The following is an 18559-nucleotide window of genomic DNA, read 5'->3' on the forward strand; positions in this document are numbered from 1 at the left end:
ACTGGACACATGGATTGACCCATTATGGCTAATAAATGATGGGCCTTGCCAAGAGGAGGGTCAAGTCTGTATGCTTGAGTACCCCCACAAATTTATGTCTTAAAGCCTATCCTTAGGGTGACAGCATTAGGAAGAAGAGTTTCTGGGGGCAATAGGGTCAAGAGGGTGGAGTCCTGATGAATGGGATTAGTGCCTTTAGAAGAGTCTAGAAGGAGCTTGCTAATCCTGTACACCACGTGAGGACATGGTGAGATGGTGGGTCCTCACTCACCACACACCAGCTCTGCCTCAATCTCCAGAATCGTGGGAAATAAGTCTCTATTGCTTAGAAGGCACCCAGTTGATACAGCCTGAATAGAGTGAAACATGCCTTCAGGGAGGAGCTAAACAAAATTATCACAGCTGGGGATGGAGAGATGGTTCAGTGGTTAAAGGTGCTTGCTTTCAAAGCCTAATGGCCCGCATTTGATTCCCAGTACCCACATAGAACCAGATGCACCAAGTAGCACGTGTGTCTGAAGTTTGCAGTAACGGGAGACCATGGTGTGCCCATTCTCTCATGCTCGAATAAAAAAATTATTTTTTAGATTATCACAATAAAGTACTTTCTTTCAAATGCCTCATCTGGAACCTGAAGATTAAAAAAAAAAAAATTCGACAAATGTTTTAGATCTTGATGGTCAGGGTGCTTTACTTTATGAGGTTTAATGAAATGTAATAATAAGACTTTAGAGGCTGCCGGGCGTGGTGGCGCACACCTTTAATCCTAGCACTCAGGAGGCAAAGGTAGTAGGATTGCTGTGAGTTCGAGGCCAGCCTGAGACTCCATAGTGAATTCCAGGTCAGCCTGGGCTAGAGTGAGACCCTACCTCGAAAAACAAAAACAAAAAGACTTTAGAGGCTGGCCTGATAGTTCTTAGTATGCATGTCTACAAATATCATGCCTGTATGTAACCGATAAAAATAGGACATTCACAGTAATTTTCTTCTATGTATTATCATTTATAAGGAACATAAGTTCACATATAATTTACCCCAACACATGATGGCTAGTTTACCTGTAAATTCATAAACTCCTAAAGTAACTGACAAGTGGTCACAAGTCAGAGTGAGTCCTTAGAATTTTTACTGTTTTTCTGGCAAGAAAAGGTCAGAGAGTGCTAGGGACTGTGAAAATGGTGCTTGCACGTTCGTCACAGGCACACACAGCCCGTGTGATGCGCCACAGTCCCATATTCTATAAGGCACCCATGCTGCTGTCCACCTGTGTCCAGTACCTTGTAGAAATGCCGCACGAGGTGGACGCTCTCTTCTCTCGCACCCTGTTGAAAGAGAAAGAGAATGTGAGGGATGCAGGTCTGAGGGGAGAGGGTGGGTGACACAGTGTTATGAAATGGTTAATGCACATGAGGTAGAGGAAACTGGTTCTCAAATATGGCTATTATGGCTCCAGTCTAATGAAAAAAATTATTTTGCTGCATGTAGATGTGTGTGTAAGAGTGAGTCTACAAATACACCCAAGTGTCAACTACAGTGGTTGCTTTTTATTTCTGTATTTCCTAAATTTTCTATGAAGCATGAAGGGGGCAGAAATGATAAAAGATACTGACAACATAGTAAATGGATACTTTACACAAAAATGTGAGTACGTCTGTGTCTGTATGTGTACAGAAGCTCTGTAACCCAAAAGGATCATTTCAGAAACCCTGGGCACCCAGAGCCAGGTGGCTGTAAGAAGCCACAGTAGCACAGAGGAAGCAGGTCTCAGCAAGTACCTTCTGGATGCTGGAGGCGGCAGCAGGGGCACCTGCAGCCTCCCTCTGACCTCTTTACTGGGGGAGGGGAGAGGGAGAGGGAGGGGGAGGGAGGGCAGGGCCTCACCTCCAGGTGGGGAGGGGAGGGGAGCGGAGGGGAGCGGAGGGGAGGGGAGGGGAGGGCAGGGCAGGGCAGGGCAGGGCAGGGCCTCACCTCCAGGCAGGCCAGGTGCACGTCCTTGACGACACAGCCCGCGCTGGTCTGCACTTGCTGCTTCAGGAGCAGGCAGCTCAGCTCCAGTGTAGCCAGCCGGATTCGCCCATCTGCAGAGCACACAGGGGTCAGTCTAGCACCTCCAGGGACCAGCGGACACCCTAAACCCAAGGCTCCTTCCTGTTCTCCACTTTTGAGGCTGTCAGCTGAACAGGCAGGCTGCCCAAGCCCCCCATGCAGCAGGGATGCACAGGGAGCCCCTGTGCCCGCTCCTGTGCCCCATCATTACAAGTCCATGCTTCCAGCTAAGCCTCTCAGCCCACATCTGTTCTGAAGTCCTTACAGGTAAGGACAAGCCGGCAAGGCTGAGGAGGCAAAGATGGCAAGAGGCCCGGGTAGAGGCCATGTGGTCACTGCGCCCATCCAGCGCCTCCTTCTTCCAGGCATGGCACAGAGCCAGCAGTGGGATGTGGCAGAGCTGGCCTCCCTATCCCCCTTCCAAGGTAGGCCCACCACCCAGAGGGGTGCATTGAACAGCTCCAGGCCCCGCTCACAGAAACCAGTCAAGAATAGGCAAAGGAGCTCACAGAGCCAGAGAAGTTCATTCCTATGATGGGCCAAAAATGCTGAGCACAGGCTCTGCTGGCTGGGCTGTGGGGAGGACAGGAAAACTGGGGGTCCTAAGTGGACCAGCACCATAACCACCCTCAGCCGCCTCCCTACCCTCACTGGTGCTGTCAATCATCACAAGGTGCTTTGCAACCAGAGCTTGCAGATCTTTCTCGTACAGGCTGGGTGTCTCCCACAGAGCAGTAAGAGCCCCAGAAGGGAAGGGATGGCTGCAGCCCTAGCAGTTACTACGCCAACCTGGATGGCAGTAGAGACAGTCTTGAAACATTTGAACCCCTGGATTTCGCCATGCCCAAAGCCAGGTTCCCCAGCAGATTTCTATTGTTTTTTCCAGGTAGGATGACTCTAACCCATGCTGACCTGACACTCGCTCTGCAGTGCTAGGCTGGTCTCGAGCTCGCAGCGATCCCTACCTCTGCCTCCTGCGTGCTAGGATTCACCACACCCAGCCTCCCTCCCCCCCCCCCCCCCCGATTTCACAAGCAAGTAGTTGCGGCACTGTCTCTGTACAGTGCAAGGGAGTCAAAGTTGGGTTTCTGATAACTGTGATCAGGTTCTGACTAAGACCTTGGACTGTGCTGACCAGCTGGAACCTAGGCCTGGAGCCCAGGTGCTGGAAAGCACCCTGGGAGGAATCTCTACAGACTGCCATTGTGGTCACTGCTCGGAAGAAAGGTTTAGAAAAGCTAATTGGTTTGTCTAGGCGTCACAGTTGTGCAGTGACCACACCCGGCACTCTTCCACAGTATTGGTAACATCATATGACCGAAGGCCAACTGCTTCTAAGCAAGCTTGCCACAGAAACTTGATGCTTACTTCCAAGGAAGGTGGAGGTGTAAACCCTCAGAGCAAACACACCTTTCACCTGCCTCCGTGCTAATGCCCTCTACGTCACAGAAACAAGATGAGCAGGGGCTCTGGGCTCACAAGTGACAGCTGTGTACCCACAAAAAGGTCTTGCTGGGCATGGCCAAAGAGACCAGCAGGGGAGAGGTGGTTCCTCTCCACTCATTCTGCTGGCTCCAGCCCTAGCCTCAAGCGTTCCAACCTGACAGCCTCCCTCTCCTCCTGGTCCCGTCGGCCAGCTCTGACCCCACTACACTGTCGCTGCATGTGCCATCACCTCACACACTCCTGCTGCCTTAAGGAAAGGGGAATGTGACTTCCTGGCCCAGACCCTGCCGGGGAGCTGACCTCTCTCCCTGGATCCTATCCTGGATGAGAAGTGAAGGGCCAGGAGGTCCCTCCTTCCCCGGCACAGCTCTCAGACTGTGCCTCTGCGCTGCCTCAGCCTCCTCCCTTCAGCAGCTCAGGACTGCTCTGGGTGGCAACCCCAGGGGCCTACAGGCCTCCTGATCCAACACCCAGGCCACACACACCTGCCTCAGTGGGCCCTGTCCCTGGCACCATCCTCGGGGATATGCTCTGCCTCCCTTGAGCTCAGTAGAGTGACCCCACTGGGTGCCCTCTGGCCCTGAGTCACAGGTTCCAGGGTTGTCTGTTCCTCTTCGTCATCTCTGGGCACAGGCAGTGTCCCGGGCCTCCTCCTCTCCTCTAGTGGGACTTTACCGGCAGTGAATGTGTCTCTGGGTCTTCTGTGCTAGGCTTTTGTCCTGCCCTCTTCTCCACACAGAGTCCACAGCTTTGGGGGCCTCACAGACCGTCAGCGGTGGCTCCTGGCAGGGCAGGAACCTCATGCAGCCACGCTGCACTCTCCCCGCTCACATGGTGGCTGGCATGCAGAGGTACTCAAAGAATCTGCTGGTGTTATCACACGCCAATGCCTCCTGACACCCTGGGGTCTCAGGCCCAGTTCTCTAGGCGCCTCTACTTGTTCATCAGCACAGTCACACTCTGCCCTGGCCACTCCTGGGCCCCAGTATCCAGGGACTATCTACCCAGGCCCGGCACATGAGGCTGTCTGACCGCAGTCTCTCCCCCAGGGCAGTAGGTAGTCAGGCCCTTTCCCACATGCTCCTCATTCTGTTGGCCTCTCTCCTGCCTTTGCAGAGAACTTGCCCAGCAATCCAGTTCTCAACCCTGGCCAGCCCTGCTGATGTTCTGGGCTAGCTCGTTCTGTGTTGTGGGAGGCTTCTATACGCCAGCAGCATTCTTAGCACTGATGGTCAAAGCTGTCTCCATACACTGTCAAGAACCCCTTAAGTCAAAATCACCCCAGTTGGGAGAGCCTATGCTAAGTGCTTCATACTCTACTTGCTGTCTGTAGCACTACTCTGGCCACAGATGAGTCACCCAGAATAGTCATGAACACCTCTGGGCCTTGGCCCCTCGCTCAGACTCCAGCCTCGTTCATTTGCACAGCACAGCCTGGGTCCACCCAGAAAGGAAGCCTTGGCAAAAGAGGCAAGGGAAGGGCTGCAAGGAGAGAGAGCTGGCCACCACTGGGGGCTGGCAGCGCTCTAGAGGCAAAGGGCGGATGTAGTAGGAGGGTGGCCTGCTCCCTCCGCCACCCAGGCGGCACCTGGCTGGGCGGCGTTGCTCATGATCCTGATGAGTCTCTCCGCCAGCAGGTGGTTGTAGGTGGTCTTCTCAGCGGCACCTGGCGCAGGCAGCTGGATGCGTGCTAGTTTTTCGGGATCCATGCCTGGAACAGAGAAAGAAGAGAGACACCTACTGGTTGGGCAGGTCCAGTGGAAGTCGTCTTCCTTTTTTAAAAAAACTATTTTTGTTTTTATTTATTTATTTGAGAGAGAAAGATATACAGAAATAGGCAGGGTAGGGGAGAGAGAGAGAGTAAATGGGTGCTCTAGGGTCTCCAGCTGCTGCAAATAAACCCCAGACACATATGCCCCCTTGTGCATCTGTCTTACATAATAGGTCCTGGGGAATCGAACCAAAGTCCTTTGGCTTTGCAGGCAAGCGCCTTAACCACTAAGCCATCTCTCCAGCCTGGCAGTGTTCTTCCTAAAGATCCTGCAGAGTGCAGCCCCCTAATGTTTCTCCTTTGTGAATCCGGTCAGGAGGCCTGGCTGCTGCTTTGCTGTAGCTTTATGTCAGAAGTCTCTGTACATCAAATTGCATGAATATTTTAAAGCTTTCTTTTTTTAAATTTTTATTTATTTATTTATTTGAGAGTGACAGACACAGAGAGAAAGACAGATAGAGGGAGAGAGAGAGAATGGGCACGCCAGGGCTTCCAGCCTCTGCAAACGAACTCCAGACGCGTGCGCCCCCTTGTGCATCTGGCTAACGTGGGACCTGGGGAACCGAGCCTCGAACCGGGGTCCTTAGGCTTCACAGGCAAGCACTTAACTGCTAAGCCATCTCTCCAGCCCTGCATGAATATATTAAAGCACACATTTTTAGGCAGGGAATGTAGCTCAGTTGGTAGAGTACTTGCCAAGTATGCATGAAGCCCTGCACCACATCAACTGGGCATGATGGTGCACACTTGTTATCCCCACACTGAGGGATAAGAGACAGACAGAGCACACATTCAAAGTCATCCTCAGCTATATAGTGACTTCGAGAACAAACTAAGATACTTGAGGCCCTGTCTCAAAAACACCAAACAAGGCTGGAGAGATGGCTTAGTGGTTAAGGCATTTGCCTGCAAAGCCAAAGGACCTCAGTTTGATTCCCCAGGTAACCATGTAAGCCAGATGCACAAGGTGGTGTATGCGTCTGGAGTTCGTTTTCAGTGGCTGGAGGATTTGGTGCACCCATTCTCTCTCTCTCTCTCTCTCATTCTCTCAAATAAATAAATAAAATTAAAACAAACCCAAACATACAAAAACCCATACATTTTCTATTTTTACTTGTGAATGGGAATAGCACTGATACAATAACTAACAATCACAATAAAAAAAAACAGAGCAACCAATGTTTTCACACTCCAGCCAATGACTTTATGTTGACTGTACTCACTGTGGCCTAAGGTTCTATTAGAAAGAGAGGCTTGCTGGGCGTGGTGGCACATGCCTTTAATCCCAGCACTTGGGAGGCAGAAGTAGTAGGAAAGCCATGAGTTCAAGACACTATGGAGTTCAGGACTCCATAGTGAATTCCAGGTCAGCCCGGGCTAGAGTGAAACCCTACCTTGAAAAAAAACCAAAAGAAAAAAGGAAAAAAGAGAGGCTGGCGAAAACCTAGCAGTGCTGAGGACAGACAAGCCATGAACAGTGACCCCCACTCCCTCAAGACACAAAACAACGACTAGAAAAGCAACAACTTTGCCGTAGAGCAATTCACTGTCACTGTGCCAGGGCTGTGTGCCACTGAAGGCAACCCTGCATTGGTTTCTTCCCATCTTTGGGGAGACAGACACACACGCTTAATGTCTCACAGTGAACTCGAACTCAAAAAGCCAGGAGGGCTCACAACCCACGGGACGGGCTGCTCTGGGCGGACCCCAGCCCTGCCCGAGGAGTGAGCAGCAGAGAGACTGAGCTAACCCTCAGATCACCACGTGCACAGACGATGCCGGTCACAGAGCAGCTCTGCCCCATCAAGAGACAGAGGAGTCGCTCTTTCCTCCAGGGACAACTCAGTACTTGGTGACACAGAAGATGGGGGCAGGGGAGGACTGGCAAGGCTGTAGCTGGGAAGCACATTTTATTATTTTTCCCAAAGAATCCAGGAGCCAGGCTTCAGGAAGACCTGGCAAGCCTACTCCAACAGCGCAGGCCTGGGGCAGGACTCTGCTAACTCAACTCTTATCCTCCCATCTAATGTACGCTTGCAGAAGTAAACACCGCTCTCCGCCCAAGCGTGGAGACCTCCAGTGGACGGTTTGCGCCTGAAGCATGGCTCTTATCGGAACTCTTGAAATAAGGCCCCCTGAGTACCAAGTGGTGCTTCATCTAGAACCTTCACAAGGCAGGGAGGCACGCGCCTGTTCTCAAGGCACCCCTGCAGCGCACTGATGTCACAGACCTGTCTTGCTGAACTGAACTGACAAGGGAAGCAGAAGAGGTCCCACGGCTGCAGTTGGAAGACTCTCACACCCCACAAGTGTGGCTTTGTAAAGACAAAACAAAAACCTCTGACTGCAGTGCGAGACAAACTTGTGGATTCCACATCACATCTTGATGCCAAATGCGCAACTCTGAAGCACTGGCTTATTAACTGGCAGGAAGAATGACAATCTAACCTTTCTGGCATTTGCTTTTTCCAGAGATGTCAAGAGTGTCCCAGTATCTCTGATCTTTCATATTTGGCCCACTGTGAACTGCTGCTCAGTGCTAAGGGCGGGGTGGGGCAGCTTCTCTTCCCCCAGGCCTATCTCACCCAGCTTCACACCACCATCGGCCCCTCCATTCCAAAGAGGGTGGTGACAAGCCCTGTTGCTGGCAGTGGCCTGCAGGGCCAGGGAGAGGAGGAAGCATGGGGTCAGGCTTGAGTTTCCAAGGTGAGGTGGTGGTCTCATTCCTAGAACTGCCCCTTCCCTAGCTCCTTGGGCTTTCTGGAAAATGAAGAAAGCTGTAGCAAACATCCCAAGACAGGAAGAAGCCTCTGAGGATTTTGCTTTCACAGTCCTGTGTGAAGGAAGGGTCCCGGTGCCCTGAACACCTTCAATCTGGAGCAGACTGCAAGCCCAGCCCCTGATTTAAGGAGAAAATAAAGGCTCAGAGTAAGCACTTTGCCAAGGTCACACAGCAAGGTAGAGGTTAGAGGCACACTTGGGCCACCTTTAGATAACTTCCAAAGATTGGCAGAATCCAGACAGGGAGGGCTGGTGGCACCACCCGCAGGGGAAGCCCACTGTGAAAAGGGTAGCGAGGCGTGTGGCCTCTAGGGTGACAATCGCTGCCACCAACAAAGCCTCTTGGTGCCCTTGAGCTGGCTGTCTCCAGGGGAGGAGGCTGGCTGCAGGAAAAGTGAGAGGATGGGCAGGGACAGGGACAAGCAAGGGTTGGGAGCTAGCATCCTCAAGAAGAGGTGGGTGGAGAGGCATTTGGCACGAAGGTGACAGGCTCCGGTTGTGCTCTGGCTGGCTCATATGCCTGTCATGCTCTAGGGTGTCCTTCACTCCCCAGGCTGCTCAAGGTGGCCTTTGCGCCACACACTGTGGCCCTGCACTGCCCTCCATGGGAGGCACTCTAGCATCAGCTAGAGGCGATCTACCTTCTCAGAACCAGCCTCTACATCATCGCCATTGTTTTCCTGAGTTCCTTCTGAACCAGGTGCCTCACTACCTCTCCCCATCCCTCTTCTTCCACCACAGCCGCTCCCCAAGTCCTGCTCGCAATGGTGTGCAGCAATCCCAAGTACCCCACAATTCTCTGCTCCAGTGATCTGAAAGCAGCTGAAGGTCTTGATCTCCAAGTGTTTCTCAAAGCGCCTCATCACTCCTTACTCACCAAGTCCCCACTTCCAAACAACCAAACAATCAAAAGCCAAGTTCTTTAGGTAGACAGAGTGCACTGGGGAGGAGGGAGAGAGAACTGCCACCCAAGAGACCGGAAAGAAACCATGAAGTCCTCAGCAGTTCAGCCACAGGCAAGTAGGAACTTGGTTGCATTTCTGTTTCCTAGAACAAGTAAAATGTCATTGTCATTGTTCTTAAGAAGACATTTAATGTGTAGGAAAAAAAAAAAAACCAAACCACTTAATTTGGGTTAGAAACTACCTGCCTGAAACACAATGGCACCTGACAGTCCTGCATGAGGAAGGTCTGTGATGACGTCCTCACTGTTCACCTGACAGTCCTGCATGATGAAGGTCTGTGATGATGTCCTCACTGTTAACCTGACAGTCCTGCATGAGGAAGGTCTGTGATGACGTCCTCACTGTTAACCTGACAGTCCTGCATGAGGAAGGTCTGTGATGACGTCCTCACTGTTAACCTGACAGTCCTGCATGAGGAAGGTCTGTGATGGCGTCCTCACTGTTAACCTGACGGTCCTGCATGAGGAAGGTCTGTGATGACGTCCTCACTGTTCACCTGACGGTCCTGCATGAGGAAGGTCTGTGATGACGTCCTCACTGTTCACCTGACGGTCCTGCATGAGGAAGGTCTGTGATGGCGTCCTCACTGTTAACCTGACAGTCCTGAATGCATGAGGAAGGTCTGTGATGGCGTCCTCACTGTTAACCTGACAGTCCTGAATGCATGAGAAAGGTCTGCGATGGCGTCCTCACTGTTAACCTGACAGTCCTGCATGAGGAAGGTCTGCGATGGCGTCTTCACTGTTAACCTGACAGTCCTGCATGAGGAAGATCTGTGATGGCGTCCTCACTGTTCACCTGACAGTCCTGCATGAGGAAGGTCTGTGATGACGTCCTCACTGTTAACCTGACAGTCCTGCATGAGGAAGGTCTGTGATGACGTCCTCACTGTTAACCTGACAGTCCTGCATGAGGAAGGTCTGTGATGGCGTCCTCACTGTTCACCTGACAGTCCTGCATGAGGAAGGTCTGTGATGACGTCCTCATTGTTAACCTGACAGTCCTGCATGAGGAAGGTCTGTGATGACGTCCTCACTGTTAACCTGACAGTCCTGCATGAGGAAGGTCTGTGATGGCGTCCTCACTGTTAACCTGACGGTCCTGCATGAGGAAGGTCTGTGATGGCGTCCTCACTGTTAACATGACAGTCCTGCATGAGGAAGGTCTGTGATGATGTCCTCACTGTTCACCTGACAGTCCTGCATGAGGAAGGTCTGTGATGGCGTCCTCACTATTAACCTGACAGTCCTGCATGAGGAAGGTCTGTGATGGCGTCCTCACTGTTCACCTGACAGTTCTGCATGAGGAAGGTCTGTGATGACGTCCTCACTGTTCACCTGACAGTCCTGCATGAGGAAGGTCTGTGATGGCGTCCTCACTGTTCACCTGACAGTCCTGCATGAGGAAGGTCTGTGATGGCATCCTCACTGTTAACCTGACAGTCCTGCATGAGGAAGGTCTGTGATGACGTCCTCATTGTTAACCTGACAGTCCTGCATGAGGAAGGTCTGTGATGGCGTCCTCACTGTTCACCTGACAGTCCTGCATGAGGAAGGTCTGTGATGACGTCCTCACTGTTAACCTGACAGTCCTGCATGAGGAAGGTCTGTGATGGCGTCCTCACTGTTCACCTGACAGTCCTGCATGAGGAAGGTCTGTGATGACGTCCTCACTGTTCACCTGACAGTCCTGCATGAGGAAGGTCAGTGATGGCGTCCTCACTGTTAACCTGACAGTCCTGCATGAGGAAGGTCTGTGATGACGTCCTCACTGTTAACCTGACAGTCCTGCATGAGGAAGGTCTGTGATGGCGTCCTCACTGTTAACCTGACAGTCCTGCATGAGGAAGGTCTGTGATGACGTCCTCACTGTTAACCTGACAGTCCTGCATGAGGAAGGTCTGTGATGACGTCCTCACTGTTAACCTGACAGTCCTGCATGAGGAAGGTCTGTGATGACGTCCTCACTGTTAACGTGACAGTCCTGCATGAGGAAGGTCTGTGATGACGTCCTCACTGTTAACCTGACAGATTTTTTTTTGGCAGTCTTACTCTGTAGCCCAGGCTGGCCTTGAACTCATGGCTATCTTCCTTCCTCAACCTCCTAAATACTCAGGAAACATACCTCTGGACATGCCTTTGAGGGTGTTTACAGAAGGGTTCAATCCTATTGATGGGGTTCCAGACTATACAGAAAATGGGAGGGTTAAGAAAGCCAGCTGAACCCCAGAATTCACTTCTGCTCTAAGGACACAATGTGTGTGTGCCTGCCACCATGCCTTCCCACCTTGATGAACCACACCCTCACACTGTGAGCCCAAGTTTCTTCCCTTAAGTTGCTTGTATGGGGTATATTGTCACAGTGTAACAGGGACGTGTGTGTGAAAGGCAAGATGGCACACAAGTGTGAGGACACGCCCATCCACTGTGGTTTTCAGTCACAGAAAGGTGGGTTCTGTGGCAAACCCATTATAGCTCCTTTGCCAGTCATTTCCCTACAACTAAAAGAAACTCTGTGGATAAGATACCGTCCTATTTGCTCAACACTTAAGTGCCTGGTGACAGACCATTTCCAAAGAAACCCTCATATGCTACACAGCCCACCAGATGCCATGCTTTGATAACTTCCAGCAGCATAGCTTCCTTGTTCCAGCCTCCAGCAGATCCAAACCTTCCTCGTTCTCACTTCCAGCAGCCCAAGCTTCCTCAATCTCTTATGCAGATTGCAGCTTTCCTCAATATGACTACCAGCAGGTCACAGTAGATCACAGCCTTCCTCCTTCTGACTTCAGCAGGTCACAGTAGATCACAAGCTTTCTCCTTCCAACTTTCAGCAGGTCACAGTATACCACAGCCTTCCTCATTATGACTTCAGCAGGTCACAGTAGATCACAGGCTTTCTCCCTCCAACCTCCAGCAGGCCAGTTTCCTTGTTCCTTTCCTGCCAGCCGCTGGATGTGTGGGATGGGACCCAGGGTCACAGCTGCGATGCTCAGGAATCAGAACTGGTGTCTTCTCCCCTCCATCCAGGATTGGGGAACTCCCAACTAACTAATTCAAAGAACCCAAAGAAAAGACATGGTTTGAAAGTAAAACATCCCCCACTGGCTCAAGTGCTTGAACACCTGGCCGCCAGCCGGCAGCACCAGTGGGAAGGTACCAAACCTTCAGGAGGCGGGTCCTGCCTTTCAGTCTTTCTCATACCTCTCAGTCATGTTCCAGGAACGTCTCAAAACAAAACAAAACAAAACAAAATCAAAATCAACCCAAAAGTCCAGGATGCCCCCTGGAGAAATGGGGAAATGGAAGGGGCAGGAGAGGGGTGGTTTCCAAAGCACAACCTCCACCCCAGGCCCACTGGGCTCTGAAGATTGGACCCAAAGCAAAGGCTGCATTTTCTATGACAGAGATGAACCGGAATTCACGATGTGGCCACGCTGCATCTCGGCCCCGCCCTCCTCCACCAGGCCGTCCTTCCACTGTGGGCTGCTTGCTTCATTGCAGCATCTAGTCTATTATGATTTACTGGAAGGCCTGAGCTCACATTTGGTTTCTATTAACATGGCTTTTATGTTGAAAATACCTTATGAGGGAAAAAAAAAAAAAATCTATGGGGAAGAGACTATCTCATTCAGGGGCTTGCTTCACGGAGAAGGATCTGGAAAAGAGGCTGTAGATCACCAGAATGTGCAACTAACCCACCAAACCCCACCCAACATCGTCCCTGTGCCCACAGGATATCTCCTATGTGGCATCCCCAAGGGACCTGGCTCCTGGGTGTCAAGCTTGAACTTTCCACGTTCTCTAAACCTGCTTCATGGCCCATTCCTGCTGGTTCTCAACACTTCTTGTCGTGTTAGTGATGAGGGTCAGGAACTTGAGCAGCATTCAGATCTCCCACCCGCCCAAGTAGGAAGCTGCTCTCCAGCCCCACGCCTGTCCTATCTCCCTCTTAGTGAATGACACCATATGGCCCTCTAGGCACCCTGTGGGAGTCATCACTGATGCAGCCTCTCCCTGACTCCCACTTTGTCTTTCAGCTCCCCTGCAAGCCCATTAGCACATCTGGGCTCTAGTTCTAAAACCTATCACTGGTCCTTCCAGCTCCCTCCTCTGGACCGCCAGCAACCCAATCCAACCCACATTATCTAGGGACTATAGCAACAGCTTCCTGACAGTCTCCCAGCCTCCCTCTTCAAGGTCACTCCTCTGCCCACGCTCATCTGCTCTCCACCCAGTAGCCAGAGGTCTGACCACGTCACTTTCCTACTTAAAAATCTTCTAGTCATTCCTACTGCACTTTGCATGGCCCCAAGGTCCTTTCTGATCTGGTCCCCTGCTCCTCTGGCCAAGTTCACTTTGGCCTGCCTTCTGCTTTCAATTCCAAGTCCTCTTCCACTACAGGCCCGGAGCCTGGAGCACATTTGCACTGGGCCTTGCAGGGCCAGCTCCTGGTCACTCTTCAGGCCTTGGTTAAGTTTCTTCATCAGAGCAGCGTTCCCTGGCTTCCCTGGCCAGTAACCCTACTGAGCTGCCTCCGCCAGCACTGATCACCTGGCTCCACCATGCTCATTTCCTTCTTCCCTGCCCCATCACAGTTTCTCTCCTTATTTACTTGGGTGACTGATCTAACTCGTTTCAGTGCCTACAAACAGTATCCTGCACCTAGCAAGCACTCAGCAAACATCCACTGAGTGGCCTCTAGGGCCCACCTCCTTACATTGCTCATGCCTCCCTGAAGCTCAAGTCTTCTGGCTGGACTGACCGGGGCCCCCAAGCCGAGGGCACTGCCAGGCTTGTTCACTGAGTCCCTGAGGAGGTTGCTCATGATCTTCTTGACCTCGTGTTTTGGACCAAGTGCTATTTCAGACACATGGTCCCTTTCAAAAGAAGGCAAACATATAGACCCTGTCCAGATTTGATGACCCTGGTTTACCAAAACCCTTCACACCTTCTTACTGCATGGAACACAGCCCAAGACCCTCTCGGGTCAGCGCTCCTGCCAGGATGACTCTGCACCCGTGCTGTGTGTCGACACTGACCTCTTCTTCTCCTGCCGCTCTTGCCCTGCTCGGTCAGCTCATCAAGCCTGTGCCACCTCTCATGGTCACCTCTGCCCTCAGCCTGCCTCATCTCTTCCCTATTTTATTTTCCTCGCCTCACTGTCCACTGTATGGAATTATTGCCCTCACTGGCTAGTAGCTGTCTGTCTTTCCCATCAGAATGCAGACTGTACAAACACGTCTGACTGATTAGTCACTGGATCCCCAGTAGTTTATTTCCAGTGACGGAGCCGAACCTCAGGCCTTATGCTTGCTAGGCAAACTCTATTGAGCCAATTACCCAACCCATGCGGCCCCAGTACTGATCACAGAGCTTGGATCTAATAGAGACCTTAGAAATATTTTCTGATAGGTAAATGGAGTAATTGTGAATGACTCAACACATGACTGGCATTCTCAGGAAGTGGAAGAAGGGACTGAATTCATGTGAATAGACAGTTCCTAAGAAGCAGCTCCCGAGAAGAGAGGCGGCTCTACAGGCGGCACAGGAGATGGGGTCTTTGGGGACGTCACTGCAGGAAGACGTGGCAGGACACACGTGCAAAGCAGGCTTCTCTCCGTGGCACAGCTCCAGGCCCCGAAGTCCAGCTCCCAACCAATGAGGAGCTTGCCTGCTATTCCCAGAGCCTGTCTACCTGTCACAGAGGGCCTGTTCCTTACAGAGGAGGCAGGTAAAGGAATGAAGAAACTGAGCTCCCGTGCCCGGGTGGTAGTGTGTAAAACTGCACAGGCATGTGGAAAGTGGACGAGCAGCTCCTTTAGAAAAGTGCATGTTCATTTGCTAGTTTTGAGACTGAGTCTTGTAGCCCAGGTTGGCCTCAAATTCACCATCCTCCTGCCTTCATTTCCAGAGTCCAGGGATCACGGGTATACATGGCAATGTCCAACTAAAACCTTTACAAAGGCAATCCCATGCCTTCCATGTGGTTCTCCAATTTTCTTTCTAGGTATCTGCCTAAGAGAAAAGGAACTGAACTATATATCCATACAAAGACCTGCAGACAACATTCATAGCACAATGAATGAATATTATGAATAAGTTTATGACAGTGTATCTGACAGCTTACAATTTAGATAAAATAACAAATTCCTTGTAAGATACAAATCACCAAAACTCATGAAGAAACAGCTAAGCTTCAATAGCCCCACTGAAGAAACTGAGTCCTTAAAAACATACCAGTGTGGTGGCGCACGCGTTTAATCCCAACACTGGGGCAGCAGAGGCAGGAGGATCACCATGCATTCGAGGGCAACCTGAGACTCCACAGTGAATTCCAGGTCAGTCTGGGCCAGAGTGAGCCCCTATCTCAACCCTCGCCCCCCCCAAAAAACGTTCCTTCAGCTGGGTGTGGTGGGGCACAACTATAACCCCAGCACTTGGGAAAAGGAGGCAGGAGGATTGCTAGCTTGAGGCCAGCTTAGGCTGGGTAGCCTGCCTCACGACAACAAAAAATTCCCTTACAGAAATTTCCTTCACAGAGCCTCGCTGGTTTAAGGAGTATGTGAAGAAAAAAGAATAAATCTCGTTCTTCCAAAGCTCCCAGGAACCCAAGAAGGAGAGGATTTCCCAAGTCATCCCATGAGCCAGAGAGCAAAGGCCAACACGAGAGAAGACTGAAGACCTGTATCATTCATGAACATGGAGGCAGAAACCCTTACCAGTGGGGGCTGGCATGGAACTCAGCTGGCAGAGTGCCTGCTTAGCATGCCATCTCTGGCACTGCATAAGCTAGGTGTGGTGGTCATGCCTATAATCCCAGTACTTGGGAGGCAGAGGGAGGAAGATCAAAAGTTCAGGTCATCCTTAGCCACACAAAGAGTGGGACATATGAATGACACATGCTCTCCAAAAAAGAAAAAAAGTAACAAAACCTTAGCAGATCAAATCCAGCAATGTGTATAAAGTGTCACATTAGATGGTATTAACCCAGAGGTCATGTCACCTGGCGGGACTAGAGAACTTCTAAGAAGGTGATTTCTGGGAGGAACCCTGATAAAGAAGCAGAAATACCACAGGTGGTGATGCCGAGAAGAGAAAAGAGTGGGCACAACTGCCAAGTGAGTGCCAAGAGGCTCTTGGGAACAGGTGGCTGTGTTGGTGCCAGCAAGGGTTACTGGGCTTCCCAACAAGCTCCTGATCTTAAGTCCTAGACACAAGGCTGCGCCCTAAGACTAGATATGGACTATGTGACCCTGTCTCCCAGCCAGCGCTGACAATTTCAGAATTGGACACACCTCAATCTACACTCACTGGATTTCATGTACAAGAATCTGAAACTAGAATGTTGACAGACTCCCAGCCGAGGATATGCTGGGACCAAATCAGAGGCCTGGAGGAAGGCCTATGAATGTTTGCACATGAGGTCACCAGAGCTAGTCACTGCCAGCCCTTCCCCAAGCTTTTCAAGGACTTCTTGAATCCTGTGAGCTGCCCAGAGGCCTTCTTAAAGACATTCCCTTTTCTTTTGGCTTCCCTCAAGGAGAGGGACTTTCAGTTGCTTGCAACCTCAGGAACATTATTCATTCAGTGAATGTGGCCTGACAGTTGTTCCAGGTTATGTCCACTAAATAGACCCGTTGCTACATAGAAATGTATGGATGCCTAGTCCAAGAGTGTGTGAAGGGAGTTCTAGGAATCAGACACAGGAGGAGAGGTGGCACTGTCTAGATCCTCCACGTGACAGACACAGGAGGATGGAAAGTACAGGAGGTTGGGAGCGGGCGGTGGGAGGCACTGTGATTCCTGAATGGAAAGCACACAGCAAAGTGGTCTTGGTCTACGTCAAGGAAGCCCTGATCCTGCTGAGAACAATAACCAGCAGGCCTGAGACAATGAGCACAGGAATAGCAGCCAAACCTCACTTGCTTCTGCCTCAGTCCTACCTCCATGCCGGTTTACAGCCAGCCCCAGGCACCCCAAGAGTCAGCTGATCAGTAGATAGGCCAGGCGGGGAGACCCGACAAACCAGCACACAGCTGGCTAACAGTCATGACACTTTCAACTCCTGTTGGCAATGTCAACCTGCCCACTGAAACAGAACCCGCAGGAAGTGAATGCAGTGTTTCAAGGTGGCTCCAAGGTGTTCCTTGGAACAGTGGGGGAGGGTGCAACCTCAACTGTAGAGCCTGCCACCTGTTGGCCACCAGTACCAGAGGGTGTCTTTGTGCCTGGTGATGAGTCAGAACTGGAGGCGATTACAGAAGCCAGGGAAGGGAAGGAGACTGAGGAAGAGAACTTAAGCAGAGAATGGAGCCTGTCCTGCTTCTTTTATTAATTAACTCTTTATTTATTTATTGAGGTAGAATCTCATTAGCCTAGGCTGACCTGGCACTCACTCTGTAGTCCCAGTCTAGCCTCGAATTCACAACCATCCTCCTACCTCTGTGCTGTATTAAAGGCATGTGCCACCAGCCCCGGCCCACCATGCTTCTTTGTGGAGACTCAAGCTGGGGGACTGGGGTGAAGCTCAGCAGTAGAGCATCTGACAAGCATGGTGGGGCTCTGCGCTCCATCCTCAGAGCCAAGGGAGATGGAGGGGCAGAAATGAAGTGCTGAGGAAGAGGGGACCTAGATCTGATACACCGTGGGCACAATGATTTACATAGAACACAGCTGTCAAGATGGTCTCAGGAGAGGAAAACTGATTCCATTCTCATGAGCAATGACTGGAGGGTAAGTGAGTGCTTGGTGTGCTGTGCTCCAATGTCTCTAGCTAGCCAGGGACTGTCTTACTAAAACAGCGCTTCCACTTCCCCTGTAATATGCTTACTGACACTGTCATCTATGCCAAGGCTAGGAGGAAGTCCTGAGTTCTTTGAAGAGATGTTCACGTAGAAGCTTCCAAGCATGGCTAGGTGGGGCTAGGTGGGCAACAAGAAAGGGCTCTCCCAACAGCGGGCACCGAGCACCGAGGGAGGGAAGGAAGCGTGGTCGGTGAATCATGGCTCCGCGGGAACTACGCAGCCGCAGCAGGGAGAACCACACCTCTCTTCAGAAGGGAAACCTACCCCCGCCCGCAGTCTATTTTAGCTCCAAACCCACAGCAAGAACACCAAGTACTATAAATAACAAAACCAAGGTCACCATTTGACTGGCTTCACCTGGGTGTTAGGAAAGTGGTCGTTGGCTAAGTCAGTTGTGAAGCAGAAAGGCGTCTACAGAAAGCCACACAATGAAGCCAGTCTCACTGGTCTAGGCAGCCACACTCAAACCTTTCCCCACAGTGCCTGAGTCACCAGTGCCTGTGGCTTTGGTCCATAGAGAAAACACCTGAGGGGATGGAGAGATGGCTTAGTAGTTAAGGTGCTTGCCTGCAAAGCCTAAGGACCAAGGTTCAATTCCCCAGAATCTAAGTAAGCTAGATGTACAGAATAATCACTGGGACCTCATGAAATTACAAAGATTTTGCACTGCAAAGGACACAGTGAAAAAAGCAAAGAGGCAACCTACAGAATGGGAAAAATTCTTTGCCAGCTATATATCTGATA

The 18559-nt window shown here is 51.2% G+C and overlaps 1 protein-coding gene across 7 annotated transcripts in view; it reads right to left on the reverse strand.

Moving 5' to 3' along the window:
* The window catches only part of Clec16a (C-type lectin domain containing 16A), a 237136-nt gene that overhangs the window by 123958 nt on the left and 94619 nt on the right, over positions 1-18559 (reverse strand). For all 7 annotated transcript variants that reach the window (XM_045161465.1, XM_045161463.1, XM_045161461.1 and 4 more), the window contains 3 exons: positions 5081-5203; positions 1969-2078; positions 1278-1322 (listed from right to left, as the gene is read on the reverse strand). In XM_045161465.1, coding sequence (XP_045017400.1) covers positions 1278-1322; positions 1969-2078; positions 5081-5203 — 278 coding nt within the window. The remainder of the gene's footprint in view (positions 1-1277; positions 1323-1968; positions 2079-5080; positions 5204-18559) is intronic.

This window comes from Jaculus jaculus, chromosome 11, assembly GCF_020740685.1.
Source record: "Jaculus jaculus isolate mJacJac1 chromosome 11, mJacJac1.mat.Y.cur, whole genome shotgun sequence".
NCBI classification, from domain to species: domain Eukaryota; kingdom Metazoa; phylum Chordata; class Mammalia; order Rodentia; family Dipodidae; genus Jaculus; species Jaculus jaculus.